We start from the raw sequence: 24,108 nt of genomic DNA on the forward strand, positions 1-24,108 counted from the left end.
GTTAAGTGGCACAAAGAAGTTTTGTATATCCTCATTTATGGGACTTTTGCCTCAAAAGGGAGATTTGGGCATAATAATAATGATACTGATCATTATCATGGAGTATCACAGATTGAACACAGTGTTTTATAAGCATATAAACAGCATTATATCATTTATTTTCAGTGTCCCAGTGAAGCACTGAAGCAAATTTTAGAATATTATTTCTATCAAGATTGTTCCAAAAAATAATTTCAGACAGAAATGCTGTAGGAAAAGAGCTAATCTGCATGGTATAGAGAGAGCTTCCTCACCTGGGAGTTCTTCTCTAAACCAATGAAATCATTGATCCAATTTCTACTACTCTTCATATGTAAAAATATAAAAGAAGAACTTGAATACTGACCAACTAGAGAAACAATGAACAGATTTATGAATTAAAGTATTATTTATACCTCAATTGTGAAAGCTAGCTATTTGTTCATATAAGTAAGCTATGCTTTGTCTAGCAGTGTAGGCACATGGAAGTGACACTGATCCTGAATATTTACTATTATTAGAAAACTAAGAAAATCAAACATATCTGTGATGATTCAAATTGTGTGTGTATGGGTGTGTGTGTGTGTGTTCGTCCTTTGCTGCCGAAGAAGACCATGCCTTCAGAGAAATAAATGACATGACTTGCACTTGACTTTGTTTTGAGTGAGGGAGGGCTGTGTGTGTGTGTGTGTGTGTGTGTGTGTGTGTGTGTGTGTGTGTATACGCACATATGTATTATCATTTACTTAAGGGTAACAATGATTTAAATGGAGGCAGAGTAGATGATGTCAGATATGCACTGAACTTACTTTTTTTATCTTTACTACAAACAAGGGAAGATTTGCTGACTAAGAGGGGGAAACAGCAATATCTTTATATACAGAATATATTAAGAAGTGAACATGATGTAAGACAAAATACATCTTTACAATTAAAATTATAATTAAGGTAGAAAAATTAACTTAAGTCAATAATTCACCTTGATAAGAAATGTAAAAAGGGATTATAACTGATGAATTTGCTAACACTTCTTGTCAACACATATATTATCCAATTTTGGTCTTTTGCCTCTCTGTTAGCATTCACGCAAATTTCTGATGTATCAAAAATTCATTTAATTCTTTCTCCATGTAAGCATTACTAAAAGATAGTATAACATGCTGAAGAAAAACCAAACCTTGAAATCAGAAGATATGAGTTCAAGTGCCCCCTCTAATATACACTGGTTATGTGACCACAGGCTGGTCATTTAATATCTCAGGCAACTTTTTAAGACTTTAAAATCCAAATCAACTGCTCGGCTGAATCACAGAAAGGTGCTGTTTCTACAAGGGGATTTTCCTACCCCACTGAATAAACAAGTCCTAATTAAAAGAGATGGCAGAACCATAGCTAATCTGAAGTCTTTGGAAGTTTACTTAAATTTTTCTTATCACCTCCTTAAGTTATTAAAAGACTAAATAAATTACAAATGACAATAAAGACTGTTGTTGCTTAAAATACTTTGGTTTTTTCATACAGAATTATTGATAGTTTTGATGAAATAGAAATATTTGTTCATTTTGTTCTGCCTCCTGTTAAAATAAAATTTCACAAGTTCATTTGCAGGACAATGAAAGCTGTGGTCAAGCAGTCTGTTTATGTGCTAGTGATTTCTCATGGAAACAGATGCATAAAACCAGCTTCAAACAAGTCAAATTCCTTCAACTAGAAAAAAAAATTCCTGGTTTTGCTATGAAAAATTGTGAATCATCTTCCTCATGTTATTCTCTATATAGATCTATTTCTTCCTAAAAATTATTTTCCCACAATTATTTTTCACTTACAACTCACTGTGATTCGGAATACTTTTCTTTCTGCAAATATTTTCAAAGATTTATTTTCTCCTTTATGTTGAGTATATGCTGAAAAATAATCCATATTCAACTGAAGCTTAGAAAATTTATTTTCCCCACATATAATTTGTCTTTAGATTTCATTTCAAGATATTTTCACTGAATTTCCAAGTGCCTGAAATATAACCCAGTATTCAAATTACAATGCCCTCTTGGGGCTTATTATCAAACTGCATTTTTTTACTTGACCTATACAAAAGCAACAACCATGACAAACTATGAGAACCATGAGAAGCTAATAAAAGTAAATTTTATCTACCAAAAGGCACAGGCTTTCGGTGAGATGATTAGAAAAACATTCTTGCCTTGTCGTCTCTCCCTCTTGCTCTAAAATCCTTGTCCCTACTGGAGGTGGGTTTTTCGCTCTTTGATATAGGGTGTGCTCTGCCTACGGGTCCCCGTGGCCCTACTCCTGGTATTTCTTTCCTCAGGGGTCTCACTTCTCGATTTGAGCGCCTTATCTGAGGTGGAGCCCTGACAAAGAGAAAAACAAGCATTAGTAAAAGTTAAAAAAATGTATATATCTATGCTATCTTATATATAATATAAATGCTATCTTAATAAAACTATTAAATAAAGACACTCAACATTCAATTATGTCTTTTTCTCCTATTAACCCATGTACATACCTATCAGGTATATGAATTTTTTTAAAATTCTTTTAAAAAAAACTTCTTTCAAATCCTTTCAATACAAACTGAACAGACCAATAGAAGGCAATTACCTAATTTATAATCATATTATTATTGAGGACAAAGTTGACTCTCCCCTATTAAATAATCTTAATGGCTCTATGGAAGTCTATTTTATTCAGTCTTTTCCTAAACCAACAGTATACAACTTAAAGAATTCTTTAAAAACTGCAGAAGGACAAGAAGTAGAGGACTATCAATGAATAATATAAGCTTTTACTCTTCCCAATAATTAAAAGTAGGTGATTTTCTTCTCCACTGTTAAGAAAAAACTCAGCATTTCCTTAGTCAAATGCCAAATGGTAGCATTTTTATTCAATTCGTTCAACAAATATGTATTAAGTCTCCACTAAGTACAATGCACTGTGCTACACAATGAAGAGGATACGGCAAATAGAAAACACCCTCATTCTAAAGGTTCTTACATATTGGTCCTGGGAGACACAAGCAAATAAATATCAATTAATTTGAGGTTCTAAGTTGTGGAGAGGAGTGAGTCCATTTTAGACACGGGAGAGAGGCATCCCTTTTCCAAAGATACTGAGGAGCAATGGTATACACGGCAGAAGAAATGCTAGTGTGCCAGTCTAACTGCAACAGAAAATGTGAAGGAAGAAAGGAGCTGTTTCTTGGAAAGTTTTTATGCCAGGCTGAGGATTCTACATTTTATCCTGGAAGCAACAAGGCACTGAACATTTCTCAGTAGAAGAGGTGGGGGACGTGGAGGATATCAGCAGGGTGAGAATGGATTGTAGAGAGGAGAAACAAGATAAAAGAAGATCAATGAAGAGGCTATTGCAAAAATACCAAGGTAAAATCATTCTGGAGAACAATTTGGAACTATGAACAAGACTATAAAACTGCACACTCTTTGACCCATCAAGTACTAGGACTGCATCCCAAAGAAATCGAAAAAAAAGGAAACGGATCCATATGTACAAGAATATTGTGGTTGCAAAGAATTGGAAACTGAGGGGATGTCCATTAGCTGGAAAATGACTGAACAAGCTTTGTTAAATGGTTGTGATGCAACGTCTGCAATGCACACTATTATGGTATAAGAAAAGACAAGAGGAATGGTTTCAGAAAAACCTAGGAAGACCTATATGAATTGAGACAGAGTGAAGAGGACAGAACCAGGAGATTATTTTAACAATAGCAACAATATTATAATGCTGATCAACTGTGAAAGACTTAGCTGCTTTAAAGAATGAAATGATTCAAGTCAATTCCGAAACTCGTGATAAAAAATGCTATCCACCTGTAGAGAAAGAAATGATGAACTCTGAGTATAAACTGAAGTATAATTTTTCTCATTTTCTTCATTTTTTTTTTTTGCTTTTTTGCAACATAGCTATTATGGAAAGATGGCTTTTGTAATTCCACATATGTAATTAATATCATATTGTTTGCCTTCTCAATTGGTAGGGAAGAAGCTAGAAGGAAGGAAAGAATTTGGAACTCAATTTTTTTAAATGAATGTTAAAAATAATTTTTTAAAAAAAGTCCAAAGGTGGGGAGATGAAGGCCTGTGTGAATAAAAAGAATGTGACTAATAGGAAATATGTGGTCACTGCTGGATAAACAACATTTTTGATTAGATATGAGAATTGAAGTTGAGGGAACATTAAAATTAAAAACCAAATGGAAAACAAATAAAATTCACATTCTAAGATTTTTGGAAGTTAGCAAACTCAAACATATTTATCACTTACAAAAATCAATGCCTATCCATTCTCCAAATTAACATAGATTCTCAAACTAAACCAAGAATTTTAATAACCAATGGTACCAAAAAAGGAAATTTTATTTTGTGTAATGTGAAGTACATCTCTAATACATCTCTACAAATCTAATAAATATAATCATGAGGCCTTTAGTCTCTCAGGAACGAACCTGTTTCTTCCTTCTACTCTACCTTTTTCTCTGTGTCCCTGCCTGTGTTTGTGTTTGAATGTATCTATCATCAGTTCCTCATCGTTGCCTTTGTCTCTGTTCTTTTGATCCCATGTGTATCCACTTCATCCTCATGCACTAGCCCGTGGTATCGCTCTTTTGGACAGGGTCTTTAATTAACTTATAGAAACATCAGAGCATTTCTCTGCCCTGGGCCTGGAATGTGAGTACAAACATGCCACTCTTCAATGGACAGAGCAAGAGGAACAGATGAGAAGTTTATAAAAAGCACATCCTTGGAGCAAAATATAAAATATATAACAAACTGACTCAAGATACCAACATAGCACTTTTGTTCAGATTACTAAAGCTCACCGCCACAAACCAAACCATTTTTTGGTAAATTTTTTCTTTATTTTAAACTTAAATACAAAATAAGAAAAGAAAAAAACTTAAATACTAAAACTTAAATACAAAATAAGAAAAGGAAAATAAACATTGCTACATGCACAGCAGAACATAAGAGAGGATTCAAAATATAAAGCAATAAATTTCCATTTCAAAAAGACTATATAATAAATACTATACATTGCGTCTGGAGCTCGCCATCTCTTTTTTTCTTGCTATGCACTTTTTACTTTGTTCTTTTTCCCCCTTCTGCCGCCTCTCCCCCAAGAAGGCTACAATTAAGTGCAGATATGTGTGTATGTATATATACATACACACACACATTCATATATACATATATACACAAATATGTAGAGACATATGTAGATATATACACTTACATACACATACACATCTATAATCATACTCATATATAGGCATATACATTCATATACATCTACGTAAAATCATACTATACTTGTTTTGCTGTTTCTCTGAAGGTGGATAACGTCTTCCTTCGTAAGTCCAAGTCCCTCCATACTTTTCTAAATCCTCCAACTCATCATTTCCTACCACACAGCAATATTCCAACCTTATACTGTCTAGTTATTTTACAGTCTAAAACAACATTGATATGACTGATATACAGTGTTTTCCCTATTTTTCTTTTGATTCAATCTACTGTAGTTTTAACTTTGTCTGAGATCATGACTACTACCCCTGATTTTTTCTCGAATAAATTCTACCTGACATTTATTTTATGTTTGTGTATATCTCTTACTTCTTATCCCTCCTGATTCCTCTACTTTACTTCTATGCACTATCTTGCCCTCCTACTATTTAACCTTATCCTCTCCCCCTCCCACACCCTTTCCCGTTACCCTCTTGTTTCTATCTGAATTTAGAAGACTTTCATAGCCTTCCAAATACATATCCCATTCCCATTAATCTAGGCATCCTTCTATACCTCCCCTTATCCTATTTCCCCACCCTCATTTCTTTATAAATTTAGAAGACTTCATTCTTTCCTAAAAGTATATATTGTTCTCTCTTGAACCCATGTCTGATGAGAGTAGGGTTCCAGAACCACCAGACCTCCTCCCCCAACTAATTCCTCTGTCCATTATTCTTACATTCCATTTGTATAATTACACTTTCTATCTTTTCCTATATGGTATTACTTTTTAAAATCACATCATACTCAGTTTACCCCAATCTTTCTTTGAACTACCCAATTACTAATTATAATCTTAAAGACAGTTTACATTTCCTCATATAAAAAGTAAATTAGTCTTCGATGTTTACCATATATTTCTCTTGGATTTTATATGCCAAATTTTCTATTAAGATCAAGTCTTTTTTTCAATAAAGTCCCGAAAGTCTGGCAATTTACTAAATGTCCATTTTTTTCATTTGGGATTATGCCTAACTTTGCTGGGTATATTTTTAGCTGTAACCCCAGTTCTTTTGCTCTTCAATATATAGTGTTCCAAGACCTGTGGTCTTTAGTATAGCCACTGCTAGGTTTTGTGTGATTCTCATTGTGGCTCTGCCATACGTAAATTGGTTTTTTCTTGTTTCTCCTAACACTTTTCTCCTGGAGCTTGGGGTTTCAGAATTTAGCTATGGTATTCCTGTACATTTTCCCCATAGGATCTCTTTCAGGTGGTGACTGGTGTATTTTTTTCTATTTCTACTTTCCCCTCTTGTCTAAAACTTCACGACAATTTTCTCAAATTATTTCTGATATTGTATCAAGATTCTGTTTTTGATTATAGCTCTGAGGTAGTCCAATTATTCTTATGTTTTCTCTTCTTGAACTGTTCTCCAGATCAGTTGTTTTTCTTATGTTTCACATTTTACTCTGTTTTTCATTCTTTATATTATGTTTTATTATTTCTTGGTCTCTTAAAACTTCACTAGCTTTCCCTTACCCAATTCTAATTTTCAAGGAGTCATTTTCTTCCTTAAAATTCTGGACCTCCAATTCAATAAGTTGGTTAGCTTTCTTTTCATAATTTTCTTGTTTTTCTTAGATTGTTCTCTTTTTCTCTCCATCTCTCATTTGATTTTTAAAGTCTTTTTAAAGTTCTTCTATGAGTTCTTTTGGGGCAAATGACCATTTGACATTATTCTTTGGGGTAGGAGAGGCTTTTTTTGCTTCAGTATCCTCCTCTGAAGGCCAACCCCAGTCTTCTCTATTCCCCTAGTATCTTTCTATGGTCGAATTATTTCTCCCTTGCCTGTTCATTTATTTTTATTTTTGTTCTATATAGCAACATGAAATCACCTCTAGTCCTGGGGTATGAGGGATGGGCCTCAAGTCCTCCTCCAGTTCTCCTCTCTGGCCTGGAACCAAAACCAAGAACTCTGCCCTCCTGTAAGTGTCCACAGCAAGCAGTAACCCTGCCCCACTGCTTCTGTATTCACCAGGCTATGCTGGTTTCTTCTTGCCCAGGGCAGCTTCTGGGCAGCACAGCTGGGCCTGGTGAACCTTATCAGCAGATGTTCCCTCAATCTTCCCCTGCTCAGATGCCTGACTCCCCACACTGTCTGGGAGTTGAAAATTTCTGTGGCTGGGGAAGATGCTACCTCCCAGCCCAACTAGCCCCAGGGCAGAACTAGCCTGGAGGTGTTCACACAGGAACCAAAGCTCAGTCCTGGGATTTTTCTTCTGTTCTTCTCTGGTTGTCCTAGGAGGACTACAGTTCTGCCTCAACTCTTACTTATTTTTACCACACTTTGTTTGCCCTGAGGCACTATTTTGTCTTCCTTGGGGGGGGAAATCTGGAGAGTTTGGAATTCTCTGACCTACTCTGCTCTCGTTCCAGAATCTAACCTCCCCAAACCATTTTTAATAAAGGTAGTGAATATTGTATGCACTAGTAAAAATCTAATACCTTAAGGTATAATCTATTTACAAAGTTATGGTAAACTGACAATGAGAGGGCTTTTGTGAGTTTTTAAAATAATCATCTAATGAATGTAAGGGATTTCAACAATTTAAAGTAAATTAGATTTAGCTAGCTAATCTAAACTAGCAAATTCCCACCAGTTCATACTTTCACCATACCAGGGATCCTGAATTCCCAACTGTCATTATTCGGACCTAATTTTCTCATTCACTGATTAATCCTTTATTCCCATTCCATTCCATTTTGTACCCTCAAGCTACTCACTCTTTCCACTGTGTTCTCTGGAATACTCGCTCTATAGGAAAAAAACTTGGCTTTCATCTGAAATCTTTTCTTTTCCCACTCCTTTGCTCAAGCTCTCACTGAGACATGGCTCCTTCCTGATGCCACATTCTCCTGGTTATCCTTTCCAGCACTGGTTATATTTTCAATCATTTTCCTCAACTGTCTGGCCAAGGTCAAAGTCAAGCAATACTTCTTGCTCTTCATCACCACTTCCAGACTCTAATATCATAACTCAGTGTCCTCTCCTCCTTTAAGGTTCACGCAATCAAAATTCTGATAGCTGTTGTCTATCAACCTCCAGGGCCTGTCCCTTCTTTCCTGAATGAGCTCAATGGATGGTTCACAATCTTTCCTCTCCAACTGCTATCTTCATAACTAGGGGACTTCAATATGCATTTTACTATTCCCTTAAACATCAAAATCTTCCATTTCTTCAAACTGGTTATTTCCAATGATTTACTTGTGCAACTCACTTCAACTACACACAGCTACTCTTGTTTTTGCCATCACTTGGAGAAGGAAGAAAAAGAGAGAAGGGAAAATGACGAAAAAGGAAGGGAAAGGGGAAGACAATGGTCTTTTCTTAGTCCTAATCTTTCTTGACCTCTCTGAAGTCTGTGACACTGCCACCCTCTACTCCTTGACAGATTTTCATGTCACTGCTCTCTTCCTACATGTCTGACCACCCTTCTCTGTTCTCCTTTGATAAATCTTCACCCAAGTCAAGCCCACTAATTTGGGGTTTTGGCTGTTCCCTGAGCTCTATCCTTTTTCCTTCTATACTATTCTACTTGGTGATCTCATGAAATCCCATGGATTCAATTATCACCTCTACAATAATGATTCACAAATCTACTTACCCAGACTTAACATCTCTGTTTTCCAGTTTTGCATCTACAACTGCCTCTTGGACATCTCAAACAGATCAACTTAAATTCAACATATCCAGAACTGAATTTATTATCTTTTCCCCCCAAAACCCTCCCTTCTTCTTAACATTTCTACCACCATCCACCTAGTCCCCCAGGCTTACAACCTAGGTGTCATCCCTGACTCCTCACTCTCTCTCCAACACCCCCATATACAATCTGTTGGCAAGGCCTTTTGATTTTGCCCACATATGTCATATAAGCCCTCCTCTCTCATCTGACACTACCACCACCCTGACACAGACCCTTATCATCTCACACCTCGACCATTGCAATAGTATGACGGTTAATGACCCTGCTTCAAATCTCTCCCCACTACAGTCCCCATCAGTCACCAAAGTGATATTTCAAAAGCACAGGTCTGATCATGCTATTCCCCTAATCAATCAACTCCAGCAGCTCTTTATCACCTTATGGATAAAATATAAAACCCTGTTTGGTGTTCAAAACCCTTCATAACCTGGACCCTTCCTATCTCTCCAGTCTTCTTACATTTTATATCTCTCCCTTTCCCATCCTCCATCTTGCAATCCAATGACATTCACCTCCTTGCTGTTTCTCACATATAATATCCCATCTCTTAACTTTAAACACTTTCTCTACTTGTCCCTCATGCCTAGAATGTTCTTCTTCTTCATCTCTGCCCTTGGCTTCCCTGGCTTCAAGTTCCAGGTAAAATTTCACCTTCTACAGAAATCCTTTTCTGATCTCCCTTACTTCTAGTGCCCTCTCTTTGGTGATTAATTCCAATTTATCCTGTATATAGCTATTTGTACATAGCTGCTTACATGCTGTCTCTTGCATTAGATTGTGAGCTTTTTGAAGGCAGTTTCTGTCTTCTGCCTTTTTTTTGTATCCCCAGTGCTTAGCACAGTGCCTGGCACAAGATTAGGCAATCAATAAATACTTACGACTATTATATACTAAATTTTAGGCAGTGATTCATTAAAAGTATTAAAATTTCTAACAGAAACTAGGAAATACAAGGAACATCACTAAAATGTTAGTGATCACACACCAGTTCCTGTAAGCTTCCCTGAGGATGTATGGCCTTCTTGGTTAAGTTTTTTACCTCTTGTTTATCAGTAGATCACTGGACAAAGTGTTAATTAAGAACTGAGTGACAGCCTTCAGATGTGTGTGCAAAATAAAGAGTTTTAAGTGCTCCCCTAGAAAAGTTTCTTGCTACTCAAGATAACCATCAATATACATTATAGTACAAAGGACTAATAAATTTAGGAGTTCCAAGGATCTAAATTCAAATCATGAATCTGCTTGAGTGAGTTACTTAACATCTCTGGGCCTCTTTATCTGTAACACCAGGAGGCTGACCTCTTGAATCTCTAAGTTTTCTTCTTGCTCTACTTCTGTGATCCAGGATGAACCTAACAGCCAGGTATATACAATATATTCACCAAATAATTTCTATCAACAGCTGTCAGTATGAAGAAACAGCAACTCCAAGGGTGAGGTCACTTAAACACAAGGGTAGAAACTGTATCAACTAACAAAAATTTGAGTTAATAAACAGGGGAAGAAGAGAGAAGTCTATTGCAAGGTTATGGTATGCATAGAGGGGTTTTATGTTTTTTTTAAAATAAGTAATGCTTATAAGGCAATTTAATATTTTTAAAGTAAAGCATGAGTTCTAAATAATCTAAATATGTTAGAGATACAAACTATGTACCACATTTTAAAGTTTAACTGTTCATTAAAAAGGATAAAAATTACTAATAATGTTACCAGGAAATTCAAGGAATATATCACTAAAAATTTTAGGCTGCTAGAGAAGTAAGCTTCTAAATATAGAAAATTTTCTACTAAGGAAAAAGGTGGGATTATACATTTAAAGCTACAACATTTAAGCAATAATATTTTAAAGCCTTATTTTTCCCAGAAACGTGGCACTTTTTCTTCTTTTCTTCCCAAGCTGTGCTTGGAGCCACAAGTTAAAAAGAATGAATGCTTGGATAATGAAGAGTTAGGACTATTAAGAAGCCAAACTTGTTGGCATTTTCTGCAAATAAGTAGTGATGAAATTTATTGTACACATTCAGCCTCTACTGAAATGCTAAACAAGAAAAGGATTTGGTCTCATGAATGGCACACTGTGCTTCCACAATTCTAGAAGTCAAAAGGAAACAGACTTCTATCAAAGAAGCAGCCTTCACATCAACACATTGCAGAAAATAAAGAACTGGGTTTCCAGCACAATTTTTCCAATATATCTCTCTACCAGCTCCCTGTTCAATATTTCTTCATAATATTCTTATCTATTGGGCTTTCTCTGGTCTTCTCAGCCTTTTTTCCCCTATGGCTCAGTGTTTCTCTCCTGTGAGTTCTCTGACAATGCATTGTGTTCTACCTCTGATATCAGAGCATTTCCACTTTGAACAGATAATGCCCACAACATATGACAGAGTTTAAAAGTCAGTTTCTAAACAGTAAATGAAAATGATCAATTTCATTACAGGTAATAGTTTGTCATTTTTTTTTGCCATCCAGTTATGTCTTAAAACTTAAAATGTTTTGAAAATCCAACCAGAAATTAAGGGGGAAGACTATAAATAAAGAATTACAATAGAAGCTAAAGCCTGTAAATGAATGTTAAAAATTCACTTCAAGTCATGAATATTTACTCTCATTTACTACTTTACTGATCTGAATAAATACAGAATTTTTTTCCCCAAGTCATTCGATGTACCCTAATTGATAATGGTCAAAGGATATAAACAAGCAGTATCCAGAAGAAGAAATCAAAGCTATCAATAGTCATTTTAAAAAATGCTCTAACTCACTACTGATCAGAAAAATACAAATTAAAACAACTCTGAGGTACATTTATCACATTTATCACGTTGGCTAACATGACAGAAAAGGAAAATGATAAATGTTGGAGGGGCTGTGAGAAAATTGGGACACTGCTGGTGGAATTGTGAATTGAGTCAACCATTCTGGAGTACAATTTGGAACTTTGTCCAAACTGTGCATACCCTTTGACTCAGCAATATCACCACTAGGTCTGAATCCCAAAGAGATAAAAGAAAAAGGAAAAGGATGTATAGGTATAAAAATATTTAGAGCAGCTCTTTTAAACTTCATTTCAAAGAATTCAGAAACTAAACAGGCCACAGGGTCCTCAAAAACACTGTCAGCTCAAGAAAGATGAAAGGCACTCACAAATTAAACTCAGGTGATAGAGCTGTAATCAATTCCAAGGAGGAAAAAAAATGGGGAAAAATGGTCTAAAAGACCAATCAATATAGGTACACAGAAAGTTCATCAACAAATCAGGTTTTAAAAGGACAAACCCAAAATACTGACATGGAAGCATACATGTGAGTGAAAATAGATACAAAAGAGGGATAAAATCTTTTAAGAACATGATTAGGGAAGCTTAGACTCACCAAGACTCATGACTTACATTGTACTCACTCTGTGACTCCATCACAGACTGCAAGCTGACTGTGTCTGCTCATTCATTCTCTATACCTCCTATCTAGGTTGCTGGAAGCCTTCGTATAAGGTCTTACTTTTTCAGGGCACCAACTAATGGAGTACCAAGGTTACACATCTGTCATCTTTCTCATGTCAAGTCACTGTCTTCTCTCTCTTCCAGTTTTGCCCTTCCTAAAACATATCCTTATACTTCTTCCACGTGGGTTATTACTGAAAATATGCTACAGGTCACTTGTACCTGTAAGGCATCAAAAATTGATGTTCCAAGATCTAGAATCACAGATTTATGGTGAAAAGACAGTTCTTTATACCAAATAGCAACCTGGCATCATTAAAAACACTACCCAATTTACAAAAACCAAATCAAATCTGATATCTTTTTCGTGTTCAATTCTAGACCCAACTGCCTGCCCATCTGCAGTGCCTATTCCAAATATACACACTGATTTACAAATACAGTGAATCAGACATCCAGCTGCATTTCATAATCTAAAGGCATTTTTACCCATTTAGTTTTTTTATATGGATTATTAGGTCAACCATCTTTTGACAGTAGCATTGTAACATTAAATATCATCTGTAAACATAGACATCTAGAGAACCTGGACACCTACATGGAATTATTCTTCAATGTACAACTTCTACAGGACATCCTCCATGACAATGGTAAACATCTTTGGCAAACACATTTCTGTTTTAAGCCTTGATTGCCATAATTAATCAATGAACCACTTTTTGCATTTTTTCCACTCTCTGAGATGTCTTGGACCAAGACCCCTTGATTCTTGAAAGGCCACACTGCCCCTACACAATTTCCTCCATATAAGCATGGGTGTTCCAGCCACTCTTCCCAACTTCCTGAGAGCCACTCCTGCTTCTTCATACATCACTTCTAAGAATGAGACGCTAGAGTTCAAATGTGCTAGTTCCTGTCACCAATCATGAAAGCAGATCATTAAAGAAACACTAACAACTTTGATCCATTTAGCATCTACTAATTAACCTGTCCATTTTATTTACAAGTGTTCTTGGCATGATACATCTCATTTGGGTCTCCCATCAAGCTTTCTTCACACTTATTTTTGCTCTCACTCTTTTTTCTTGTTATATAAAGAAATACTGTGCATAATCTGTTATCACCTTCTTCTCAAGTGCTTCTCCTATGAATGTGCATTATAAATCAGTATTGTCCTTAGCTTCCATGTCTCGGCAGTGGGTGCTGTGATAAGGAAATTCCTGACTGCTGTGCTCTCTCAGCTGATTTGGCCTCTTCCTTATGGCACTTTTTCAGGAAATGGTGGTACTCAATATTTTTGTCTTACTCCATTTCTTGCTGTTCCCAATTAGCAAGCAGTTTAATAAATCCGGTTCAATCTATAGCAACTGTTCACAGTATCCTCTTCATCTGCTAGCCTTTCTTTTAATTCAGTGATGATTTTTACTTTCTCCTGAACCAGCTGATAATCTAACTACCCTCAGCTACCTGCTTCAGATATGATGCTTTTGCCTAGTAATATGAAGTTCACTTTATTATTGATGGGGTTGTTTGGTGCTTACTATGTCTACAGTCTTTCAACTCTTTTCTGGAAGAAAGTATTTATAATACACAGGTGAGAAGCTAAAATATATAGGGGCAATTAGGGGGTACAAGAGAGAGAGTGCTGAGCCTGATGTTAAGGAGGACTCTTCTTCCTCAGTTCAAATCTGGACTCAGACACTTACTGGGTGACCTGAGGCAAGTCATTTAACTGTTTGCCTCCATTTCTTCAACTGTAAAATGAGCTGGAGAAGTAAATGGCAAATCACTTCAGTATTTTTGCCAAGAAAACCTCAAATGTAGTCTCAAAGAGCTAGACACAAATGAAAAATGACTGAATTGGAGAATCAAGTTGGCTTCATTTATTTCTCAAATCCAAGAAAGTTCCAGATTACTTTCCACCATTTCCTCTGTGCCAGCTTTCTAATTGAAGTTACCAAGTTTAAACACTGTTGAATATCATCACTTTGTCAGTAGGCTTTATTTACCTGGTTTTCTTGGTTACAAGGGAGAGTTCAATTAAGGAGAATATATTGGGAAATGACTAATGTAAGAATATAAAATTAACAAAATATTTTTTAAAAGAAAAAAGTATATGTTGACTTAGTTGGAAGGATCTTGTCAAATTGTTAGCAGATTCTTTTACTTTATCCTCTGCAGTAGATACTAGTGTATAATTGTGCTTATCTTCATGGTGCCTTCTTGTCTGATTTCCATGGGTACTACAGGTTAAGATGACCATGTATCCAATGAAATAATGCTTCTTGTTCTACAATAAGAATTCCACCAATTTCTCTGTTCCCTTTTCCAAGGACAACCTAGGAGCTAGCCTCCCAAGTGACTGCAATTTCCTTCTATCTTTTGGTTTTGTTTATCTAAAGTGTTACTGCTGCTACTGTTTATTTCTTCCTAAAGTATATCAATTCAATGGTCATTGAACAAAGATGTCCCATTCAGTCTCTACAACTAAAGTAATGTTTATAGATCAACAAAAAGTATTATTTTTAGCAGCCCCTTCTCGCTTTTCCATAATTCTAGCATGACTACTATGAAAGCATACAGGTACTGCACAGGTCTATGAGCCATTTTCTGTTTTTCTTTAATTCACCACTTGCCATCAACAATTTACTACCCAAAAGTCAACCCACGAGTCTCTCTGCTGTTAGCTAAGTCATTTCTTAGACAAGCATGCTCAGATTGTATCCACGACTGTGTTCAAAGTCTGAGCATGTGGGGTCTGCTAGAGTTTGTGTTCTACCCGCATACCCTGCAGGAAACCAGGGTCATCCTTATGTCACAAGGAGACATTAGAAATAAGACAATAAAAAAGGGCCTGTTAGGTTTGGGTTGGAGTTATGCTGGAGGGGAAAAGAACAGATAGAACCTCGGCTTGTTATAGGTGAAATGAGTATGAAAACAAAGAGAGTCATGAAAATATTCAACTCTAGTTTTGCTTCTGTTTCATCTACCTTCACACTGATAAAAACAAAATGAAAATATCTCACAAAATTTGAAAACCAAATTTTTATTCTGAGAAAATGGTACCTGGAAAGGCATTCTAATCACTTTGGCCTGAACAAACTACATCCCAGAGTAATGAAAGAACTCGCAGGTGTGACTGCTCAACACTGGTGACTTTAAGAGAAAGTAAGATGAATGGAACAGGTTCCAATCAACCGGATGTAAGAAAGTGTCCCAATTTTTTAAAAGGGGGAATAAAGCAGATACTTTAATCCATAGATTGGTAGGCTTGATATAAATCTCTTTTAAAAAAAAACAGGAGAACCCATTATTAAAGGGATAACCCATATGTTAAAAAAAAAATATTTACAGCAACCTTTTTGGTGGTGGCAAAGAATTGGAAATTGAGGGCATATTGATCAATTGCAGAATGTTTGAAAAAGTTGTGTTATATGATTGTGATGGAATACTGTTGGGTTGTAAGAAATAATGAAGGAGATGGTTTCAAAAAACCTAGGAAGACTTGTATGAACTGATACACAGTGAATTAAGCAAAACCAAAAGAACATTTTACACAGTAACAGCAATAACTATAAAGATAATCCTCTATGAAAGATTTACTAACTCTGATCAATACAATAACCCACCACAATTCCAAAGGACTCACAATAAAACATGCTATCCACCTGTAGATGGACAGTTGATTTGACTCAGACTACAGATTGTAGTATATTTTGTTTCTTTTTCTTATTTTTTCCTGGACATGCTAATATAGAAATTTATTTTGTATAACTTCATATTTGTAAAGAGTTTTTTATTTCTTGTCTCCTTAATGGATGGGGGAGGGTGCTGGAAGAGGGAGAGACTATGGAACTGAAAATAAAATGAAACTGAATTTAAAAAATAAAGGGATAGTTTTTGAACAGTTAGAGAAAAAGATTAAGTCATACCACTCTAACAGAATTTCCTTTTTTTGATAGGGTCACTAGACTAGCAGATTGAGGAATGCCATAGACACATCAGATCTGGGTTGCAGCTAAGCATCTGAAAGATTATTTTATAAAAATCTATGAAAAAGAAAAAGTGATATGTATAAAATGATTTTTTCAGGATGCCTTATCACTGATATTTGAAGACTGACCTGTTTATTCTATAGCATAAGGACATTATGGCTGAGGATCTCTAAGTCAAAAAAAGAGACAGTACTCAGTCATATAATCAGATAAGAAAATTGTCTCAGCACAATTCTTTATCACATAAATACAGCTGAAATAAGGCTAAGTGACTATATTCAAAGCAAAATTTGCCTTTACAAAAGGACCACCTATAAAAGTATGCAATACGAATGACACAACACTTTTACATGACTAACATACCTTTTCACCAGGATCTTTTAAAATCAGCAAACTCTATATAGTAGTTTTTGATAAATAAACATATATGTACATATATATACAAATATATGTATATACACACACATACATATATGTATAGGTGGTACTGATGACCAAAAAAAGTATTTTTGCTAATGATAAAAACAAAAAAGCATTACTCCACTCTTTTTTTCAGAAATATATCCTTTTGATCTTTAAAAGCAGTCATTAATCAGAACAAGAATCAGAAGAGTATAGAATGAAGGATTTATAGGCTACCTGTGTTCTGCTGGAACAGGAGGAGGCCAAACAGCAGGATCCCGGAATGGTTCATCTTGATATGACACAGGAAAATCTGGAGGCTTGTCTATCTTAAAACTTTCTAAGGTATTGACAATACTCTTAACTTGTTCATATTCTTCTAGTAATTCCTGTCGAACCTTTAAAAAAAATCAATATTTATAAGACTTGATGCATGTTAAAATTTACAAAACTTCTAAAAGCAGTTTTATTAGAATTTTTTTTGCAAAGGCTAAACAAATCTAATAGAGTATTATTTTATGTAATAAATAAACAGGTGATTTAAAAGAGACATAGGAAGACCTGTATGAACTGGCAGATTAAAATAAAAAGAATCAAAACAATTTATATTACAATATCAATATTAGAAAAACAATTTTGAAGACTTTTGTTAACTGATGAGAAATAAAAAGAGCAAAACCAGGAAAATGGTTTACAAATAACTTTTCAAGCTGTAAGAACTTAGATCAATGATCCTCCAGGATTTCAAATAACAGATGAATCCTTCTACCTACCTCCCTGACAGGGAAGAAATGGACTAGGGGTACAGAATAAAACATATTGTTTGAAACCTCCCTATGAGGGAATTTGTCTGGCTTGTCTCTGCACGTTTGTTATAAGGAATTTTTTCTTTTTTTCTCCCACACTGGGGTGGGGTTAGGAGGGAGACAGACCAGCTAAGTGGCACAGTGGATAGAGCACCAGCCTTAGAGTCAGGAGAATCTAAGTTCAAATCCAGTCTCAGACACTTACTAGCTGTATGGCCCTGGGAAAGTCACTTAGCCACTAAATCTTTGTCTCAGTTTCCTCATCTGTAAAATGATTGGAAAAAGAAATGGCAAACCACTCCAGTATCACTGCCAAGAGAACCCCAATGAAGAGTCAGATATAACTGAAACAACTCAAGAAGGAAGGAGAGAAAAAAATTTGTTAATTAAAAAAATAAAACTTTGCATTAAATAAATCTTTGTGTCATATTCAAAAACCCTAGAAAATATTTTGTCTAATTCAGACAACCAATATATCAAGATCTGTAATTTCCTAGCTTTTCCCTAATTTGAGTTACCTAGAGTTCAGAAATATTGGGTCCATTTAAATTCTCCATTAGGCAACTAGTAGGCATCAAGAGGAAAGATTTTAACACCAGGTCTTCCTGACTCGAGTCCCACATTCTGACCATTACATTACCCCATTATGCTTTTCAGTAAAGAGAGCATTCCAAATCATTTTGATTACATTTAATTTAAAAGTTTTTGCAAAAACCAAGCCAATGCAACCAAGGTTAGAAGGGAAGCAGAAAGCTGGGAAATAGTTTTTATAGCCAGTGTCTCTGATAAAGGCCTCATTTCTACAATATATAGAAAATTCAGTCAAATTATTAAGAATACAAGTCATTTCTCAAGTGAAAAATGGTCAAAGAATATGAACAGGCAATTTTCAGATGAAGAAATTAAAGCTACCTATAGTCATATGAAAAAGTACCCTAAACCACTATTGGTTAGAGAAATGCAAATTGAAACAACTCTGAGGTATTACCTCACACCTATAAGATTGGTTAACATGATAAAACAGGAAAACGATAAATGTTGGAGAAGATGTGGGAAAATTGGAACACTAGTGCATTGTTGGCAGAGGTGTAAACTGATCCAACCATTCTGGAGAGCAACTTGGAACTATGCCCAAAGGGCTATTAAACTATGCATACCCTTTCACTCAGCAATACCACTACTAGGTTTATAACCCAAAGAGATCAAAAGAAGGAAAAAGGACTCACATGTACAAAAATATTTGTAACAGCTCTTTCTGTGGTGGCAAAGAATTGTAAATTGAAGGCATGCTCATCAATTGCGGAATAGCTGAACAAGTTGTGGCATATGAATGTAACTGAATAAATACCATTGTTCTAAAAGAAATGATGAGCAGGCAGATTTCAGAAAAACCTGGACTTACATGAACTGATGCTGAGTGAAGTGAGCAGAACCATGAGAACACTGTGCCATGACTAACTTTGATAGACTTAGCTCTTCCCAGCAATGCAATGATCTAAGATAATTCCAAAAGACTCATGAATGAAAGTGCTATTCACATCCAGGAGAAAGAACTATGGATTCTGAATGCAGATCAAAGCATACTATTTTCTCTTTCTCTTTTGTTTTTTCTTCCTTGTGGTTTTTCCCTTTTGTTTTGATTCTTCTTTCACGACATAACTAATGTGGTAATATGTTTAATAAGATTATATATGCATAACCTTGCTGTCTTGGAGAGGGGATAAAAGAGACAGGAGGAGATTTAAGAATTCAACATCTTATAAAACTGAATGTTGAAAAAAATATTAACAAACAAATAAATAAATAAAACACAAATTAACATTAAAATAAGACAACAGTCCAGAGAAGCAATTTAAAAATAAATCAAGATGAAAATAAACATCGCTTATTCTCATCACTGACAACAATAAACATCCGTAACAAACTGTGCAACTTTGCAATGGGAATCACATTGTAGTAATATACTCTGAATAGTAAATCTGATACCTCTATCACCTACCAAAGGATATAATAATCACTAACATACAACTCAATATAAAATACAACTTAATATAAATAACTGAGCAGTGGTAAACAATTTCCAGTGAAATAAGTTTTAAAAACTTCTCAAATCTTTAAATAAACTTTGTAAATGGAAAAAATAATTTGCTGATCCAATAGCACTGTGAATTACACTTTCAATTTTTAATTGAATCTAACTTTACTTTTAATCAGGTCATTTTTTTCATGTGACATTTTATTTTTCCTAATTACATGTAAAAACAATTTTTAACATTCATTTTTTTATTTCAAATTCCAAATTTTCTTCCTCCTTCTCCTTCCCCCTCATTGAGAAGGCAAGCAATTTGATATAGGTTAAACATGTGCAGTTATGCAAAATGTATTTCCATATTATTCATATTATAAAAAAAAAACAGACCCCCCCCCCCAAAAAAAAAACAAGAAAAATAAAGGTTGGGTTTTTTTAATATGCTTCAATCTGCATTCAGACTCCATCAGTTCTTTCTCTAAGATGGACAGAATTTTTTCATCATTAAGTCCCTCAAAACTGTCTTGTGATCATTGTATTACTGTGACTACATAGCTAAGTCATTTACAGAACATCATCTTACAATATTATTGTTACTATGTACAATGTCCTCCTAGTTCTGCTCATTTCACTTTGCATCAGTTCATATTAAGTCTTTCCAGGTTTTCCTGACAGTATCCTACTTGTCACTCCTTATGCTACAATAGTATTCCATCACAATCATATACCACAACTTATATAGCCACTCTCCAACTAATGGACATTTCCTCAATTTCCAATTCTTTGCCACCATACAAAAGGGCTGCTATAAATATCTGTGTATACATATGTCCTTTTCCTTTTTGTTTTTTGTCTCTTTGGGATACAGACCTGATAATGGTATTGCTGGGTCAAAAAGTAAGCATGGTTTTATAGTTCTTTGAGTATAGTTCCAAATTGCTTTCTAAAATATTTGAAGCAGTTCACAATTCCACCAACAATTAGCGTTTCATTGGTCCCACATCCTCCAACATTTTTCATTTTCTTTTTCTGTCATATTAGCCAATCTGATAAGTGTGTGTGTATGTGTGTGGTACCTGCGAGTTATTTTAATTTGTATTTCTGTAATTAATAGTGATTTCGAGCATTTTTTTATATGACTATAGTTTTGATTACTTCATCTGAAAACTGCCTGTGCATATCCTTTGATCATTTATCAACTGGAGAATGGCTTTTATTTTTATAAACCTGACCCAATTTATATATTTGAGAAATGAGGATTTTCTCAGAGAAACTGCCATAAAATTTTTTTTCACAGCTATGATTACTGTATATTTCCCTCCATCCTATTTTTCCCCATTTATCCTTCTCTCTCTCTTCCTCTCTTTTCTTTTTTTCTCCCTCCCTCCTTTCACCTGTCTACCCTCAAAAATGTTTTGCTTCTAACTGCCATCTCCTGCAATGCACCCTTCCTACTATCAGCACCCCACTAGTATCACCTTCCCCTCTTACTTTCCTGTAGGGTAAGACAGATTTCTATACCCAACTGAATATGCATGTTATTCCTCCTTTGGGCCACATCCCCCTGTTCCCCTCCACATAAAAGCTCTTCTGCTCTTCTTTTATGTGAGATAATTTACCACATTCTACTTCCCCCTTTCCCCAGTGCACTCCTCCTTCTCATGCCTTGATTTTATTTTTTTTAAATATCACTCCATCATATTCAACTCACATCCATGCCCCTCTATGTAAACTCCTTCTAACTGCCATAACAATGATAAAGTTCTTAGGAGTTTCATGTATCAACTTTCCATAGAAATCTTAAAGGTCTTCTCCTCCCAGATTGATTTTTTTTGAGCAGGCAAACTTTCGCATCATTTTATTTCTTACCCAGCCTTACATCACTGAATGGGTGTTGCCTCAGACAAACTGAGACCTAGAAAAACCTCAGTTTAAAAAGGTCAAGGTCTCTCACTGCATCTGGAGTCATCTCTAGCTTTTCTTGCCACTGGACTCAGATGACTCTGGAGGAGACAGTGAGGTTGATGACATTGCATAGCCTTGCCTCCCTTAAATCTAATTCACTTGCAAGTCAAGACATCACCTTCCTGATGTCATTGGTGTACTTTGAACCTTTTAAACACTTCTTTTGAGTCTTGTATCTGAAAATCAAATTTTCTATTCAGGTCTGGTCTTTTCATCAGAAATGCTTTAAAGTCCTCTATCTCATTAAATATCCATTTTTTTCAATGCTGAAGATTTATATTCATTTTTGCTGGGTGGATTATTCTTGATTATAATCCTAGCTCCTCTACCCTCCAAAATATCATACTGCAAGCCCTTTAATGTCGAAGCTGCTAAACCATATGTTATTCTGACTGTGGTTTCATGATATTTCAATTGTTTCTTTCTGGCTGCTTGCAATATTTTCTCCTTGACCTAGGAGCTCAAATTTGGCTATAATATTCCTGGGAGTTTTAATTTTGATATCTCTTTCAGGAGGTGATCAGGAGATTCTTTCAACTTCTACTTTACTCTCTAGATCTAAGATATTTGGGTAATTTTCCTTGATAATGTCTTGCAAGATGATGTCTTAGGCTCCTTTTTTTAATCATGGCTTTCAGGGAGTCCAATAATTTTAAAATTATCACACCTTGATCTGCTTTACAGGTCAATTATGTTTTTCTAATAAGACAGTACACATTTTCTTTGATTTTTTGCTCTTTGCAGTTCTGACCCTAGAGTTAACTAGCTCAACTCTACATTGTCTTCTGCCCTTGAATTCCTATCCCCCTTGTTCATCACCCATTCTGACATGCCTTGTTCATGAGACTCCAACTCTGAGTTACGCCTGTCTACCTTCTCCACTCCTTTAAAGTCACAACCATCCTCACTGTCCATTACATCTCCACTCCAAATTTGTGATCTCTAATCTCAACTGGGCCCTCACTACAGAATACTTTTATTCTTTTCTGATTAACAATCAGAACCAATCACAATTATTCTTTATTCTTTTCTGATTAACAATCCCTCTACCTGCACAGCTCTTCCAAGTCTCCTAACACAGCTTTCCCCTATCCTTCTCCCTTCTCCTTCAATAACAAAAAGGGCCTTCTGTCACAACCTCCTTCTTGCTCCTATTCTACAACTAAAATTCCCTCTACATCATCCCCCATTTCATCCTCCTTTGTTCCAGTCTCCAAAAAAGGGCAAGCTTTTCTCTTCTCAGGCCTAGTCTTCTACATATGCCTTTGATCCCCTCCCCTCTTATTTCCACTGAGCAGTTTCTGATACTATTGACTATTCTATTAGCTCCTAGTGAATAATCTCTCTCCATCCTTGACCTAGAAAAAGTACATAATTTCAGAGGTGGAAAGAACTTCAGGGGACATCCAGTCAAACTCTTACAGGAAAAAGGATCCCCTTTACCTGATAAGTTACCCTAGCCTTTACTTTAGTCTCAAAAGTGGTGAGCCCACTGATTCCTAAGGCAGTCAAACACACTTTTGCAGAGCTCTTATTGTTAGGAAGTTTTTTCTTACCTCAAGATAAAATGTATGTGTTTATAGCTTCTACACATTGTTCTTATTGTTTCTATCAGAAGCGAGCAAATCTTTCTTCTACATGACAGTTCTCCTGATACTTGAAGATAACTCTCATGTTCTCCCAAGGACCCTCATGATCCTTCACCATTCTCACTGTCATCCTCTGGATAATCTCCAGTTTATCAACGTACTTCGGAATGAAGCAAAATACTCCACATGTGTTCTGACCTCAGAACAGAGTAAAATGGGAGTAACACCTCATTAAGGCAGTGTTGCAGTGGATTGGGAACTGGATCATGTCTCACCAATGACAAATCCTATGTGAATCTGGCCAAATCATTTAATCACTCAGGGTCCTGGTCATTTACAATCTGCACTGGTAGAAGTTCTTCACTGGGAGGTCCTTGCACTGAGGTAATCACAAATCCAAGCCAAAAAAAAAAAAAAAATCACCTCATTATTCCCACTAAGTTTACTTTAGTTCTACAGAAAGCAATTGCTGCTGTTTATCCTTCATTTTCAAAGAGGACAATGACTTCATAGAGTGATGTCTTGATTTGCGCATAAATTGGACTAAAGTGGAGATGCACAAAGTCACCAGCATCACTCTCTTTTCCAGTCACCAAAGTCCAGTAGCAAGACAAAAGTCAGGACAACTGACAATGGACCAGGATGACCTTGGCATCTTTGATATCTGACCAAACTCTAAGGGATCCACAGCACCTGCTTCAGCCACTTTCATGGCCATTGGAACAAATTGTTCTTACCCACTCATTCTGTTTCAGGAAGTCTTCACTTCCTTGGGGAAGACTTCTCCTTAAATCACGAACATATTTGAGGCCTATCGGTTACCCTCAACC

General features: G+C 35.7%; 1 protein-coding gene across 3 annotated transcripts in view; it reads right to left on the reverse strand.

The window, feature by feature from the left end:
- The window catches only part of KATNAL1 (katanin catalytic subunit A1 like 1), a 133,411-nt gene that overhangs the window by 39,550 nt on the left and 69,753 nt on the right, over nucleotides 1–24,108 (reverse strand). For all 3 annotated transcript variants that reach the window (XM_072611835.1, XM_072611833.1, XM_072611834.1), the window contains 2 exons: nucleotides 17,127–17,287; nucleotides 2,219–2,387 (listed from right to left, as the gene is read on the reverse strand). In XM_072611835.1, coding sequence (XP_072467936.1) covers nucleotides 2,219–2,387; nucleotides 17,127–17,287 — 330 coding nt within the window. The remainder of the gene's footprint in view (nucleotides 1–2,218; nucleotides 2,388–17,126; nucleotides 17,288–24,108) is intronic.

The sequence above is a fragment of the Notamacropus eugenii genome, chromosome 5 (genome assembly GCF_028372415.1).
Source record: "Notamacropus eugenii isolate mMacEug1 chromosome 5, mMacEug1.pri_v2, whole genome shotgun sequence".
Taxonomy (NCBI): domain Eukaryota; kingdom Metazoa; phylum Chordata; class Mammalia; order Diprotodontia; family Macropodidae; genus Notamacropus; species Notamacropus eugenii.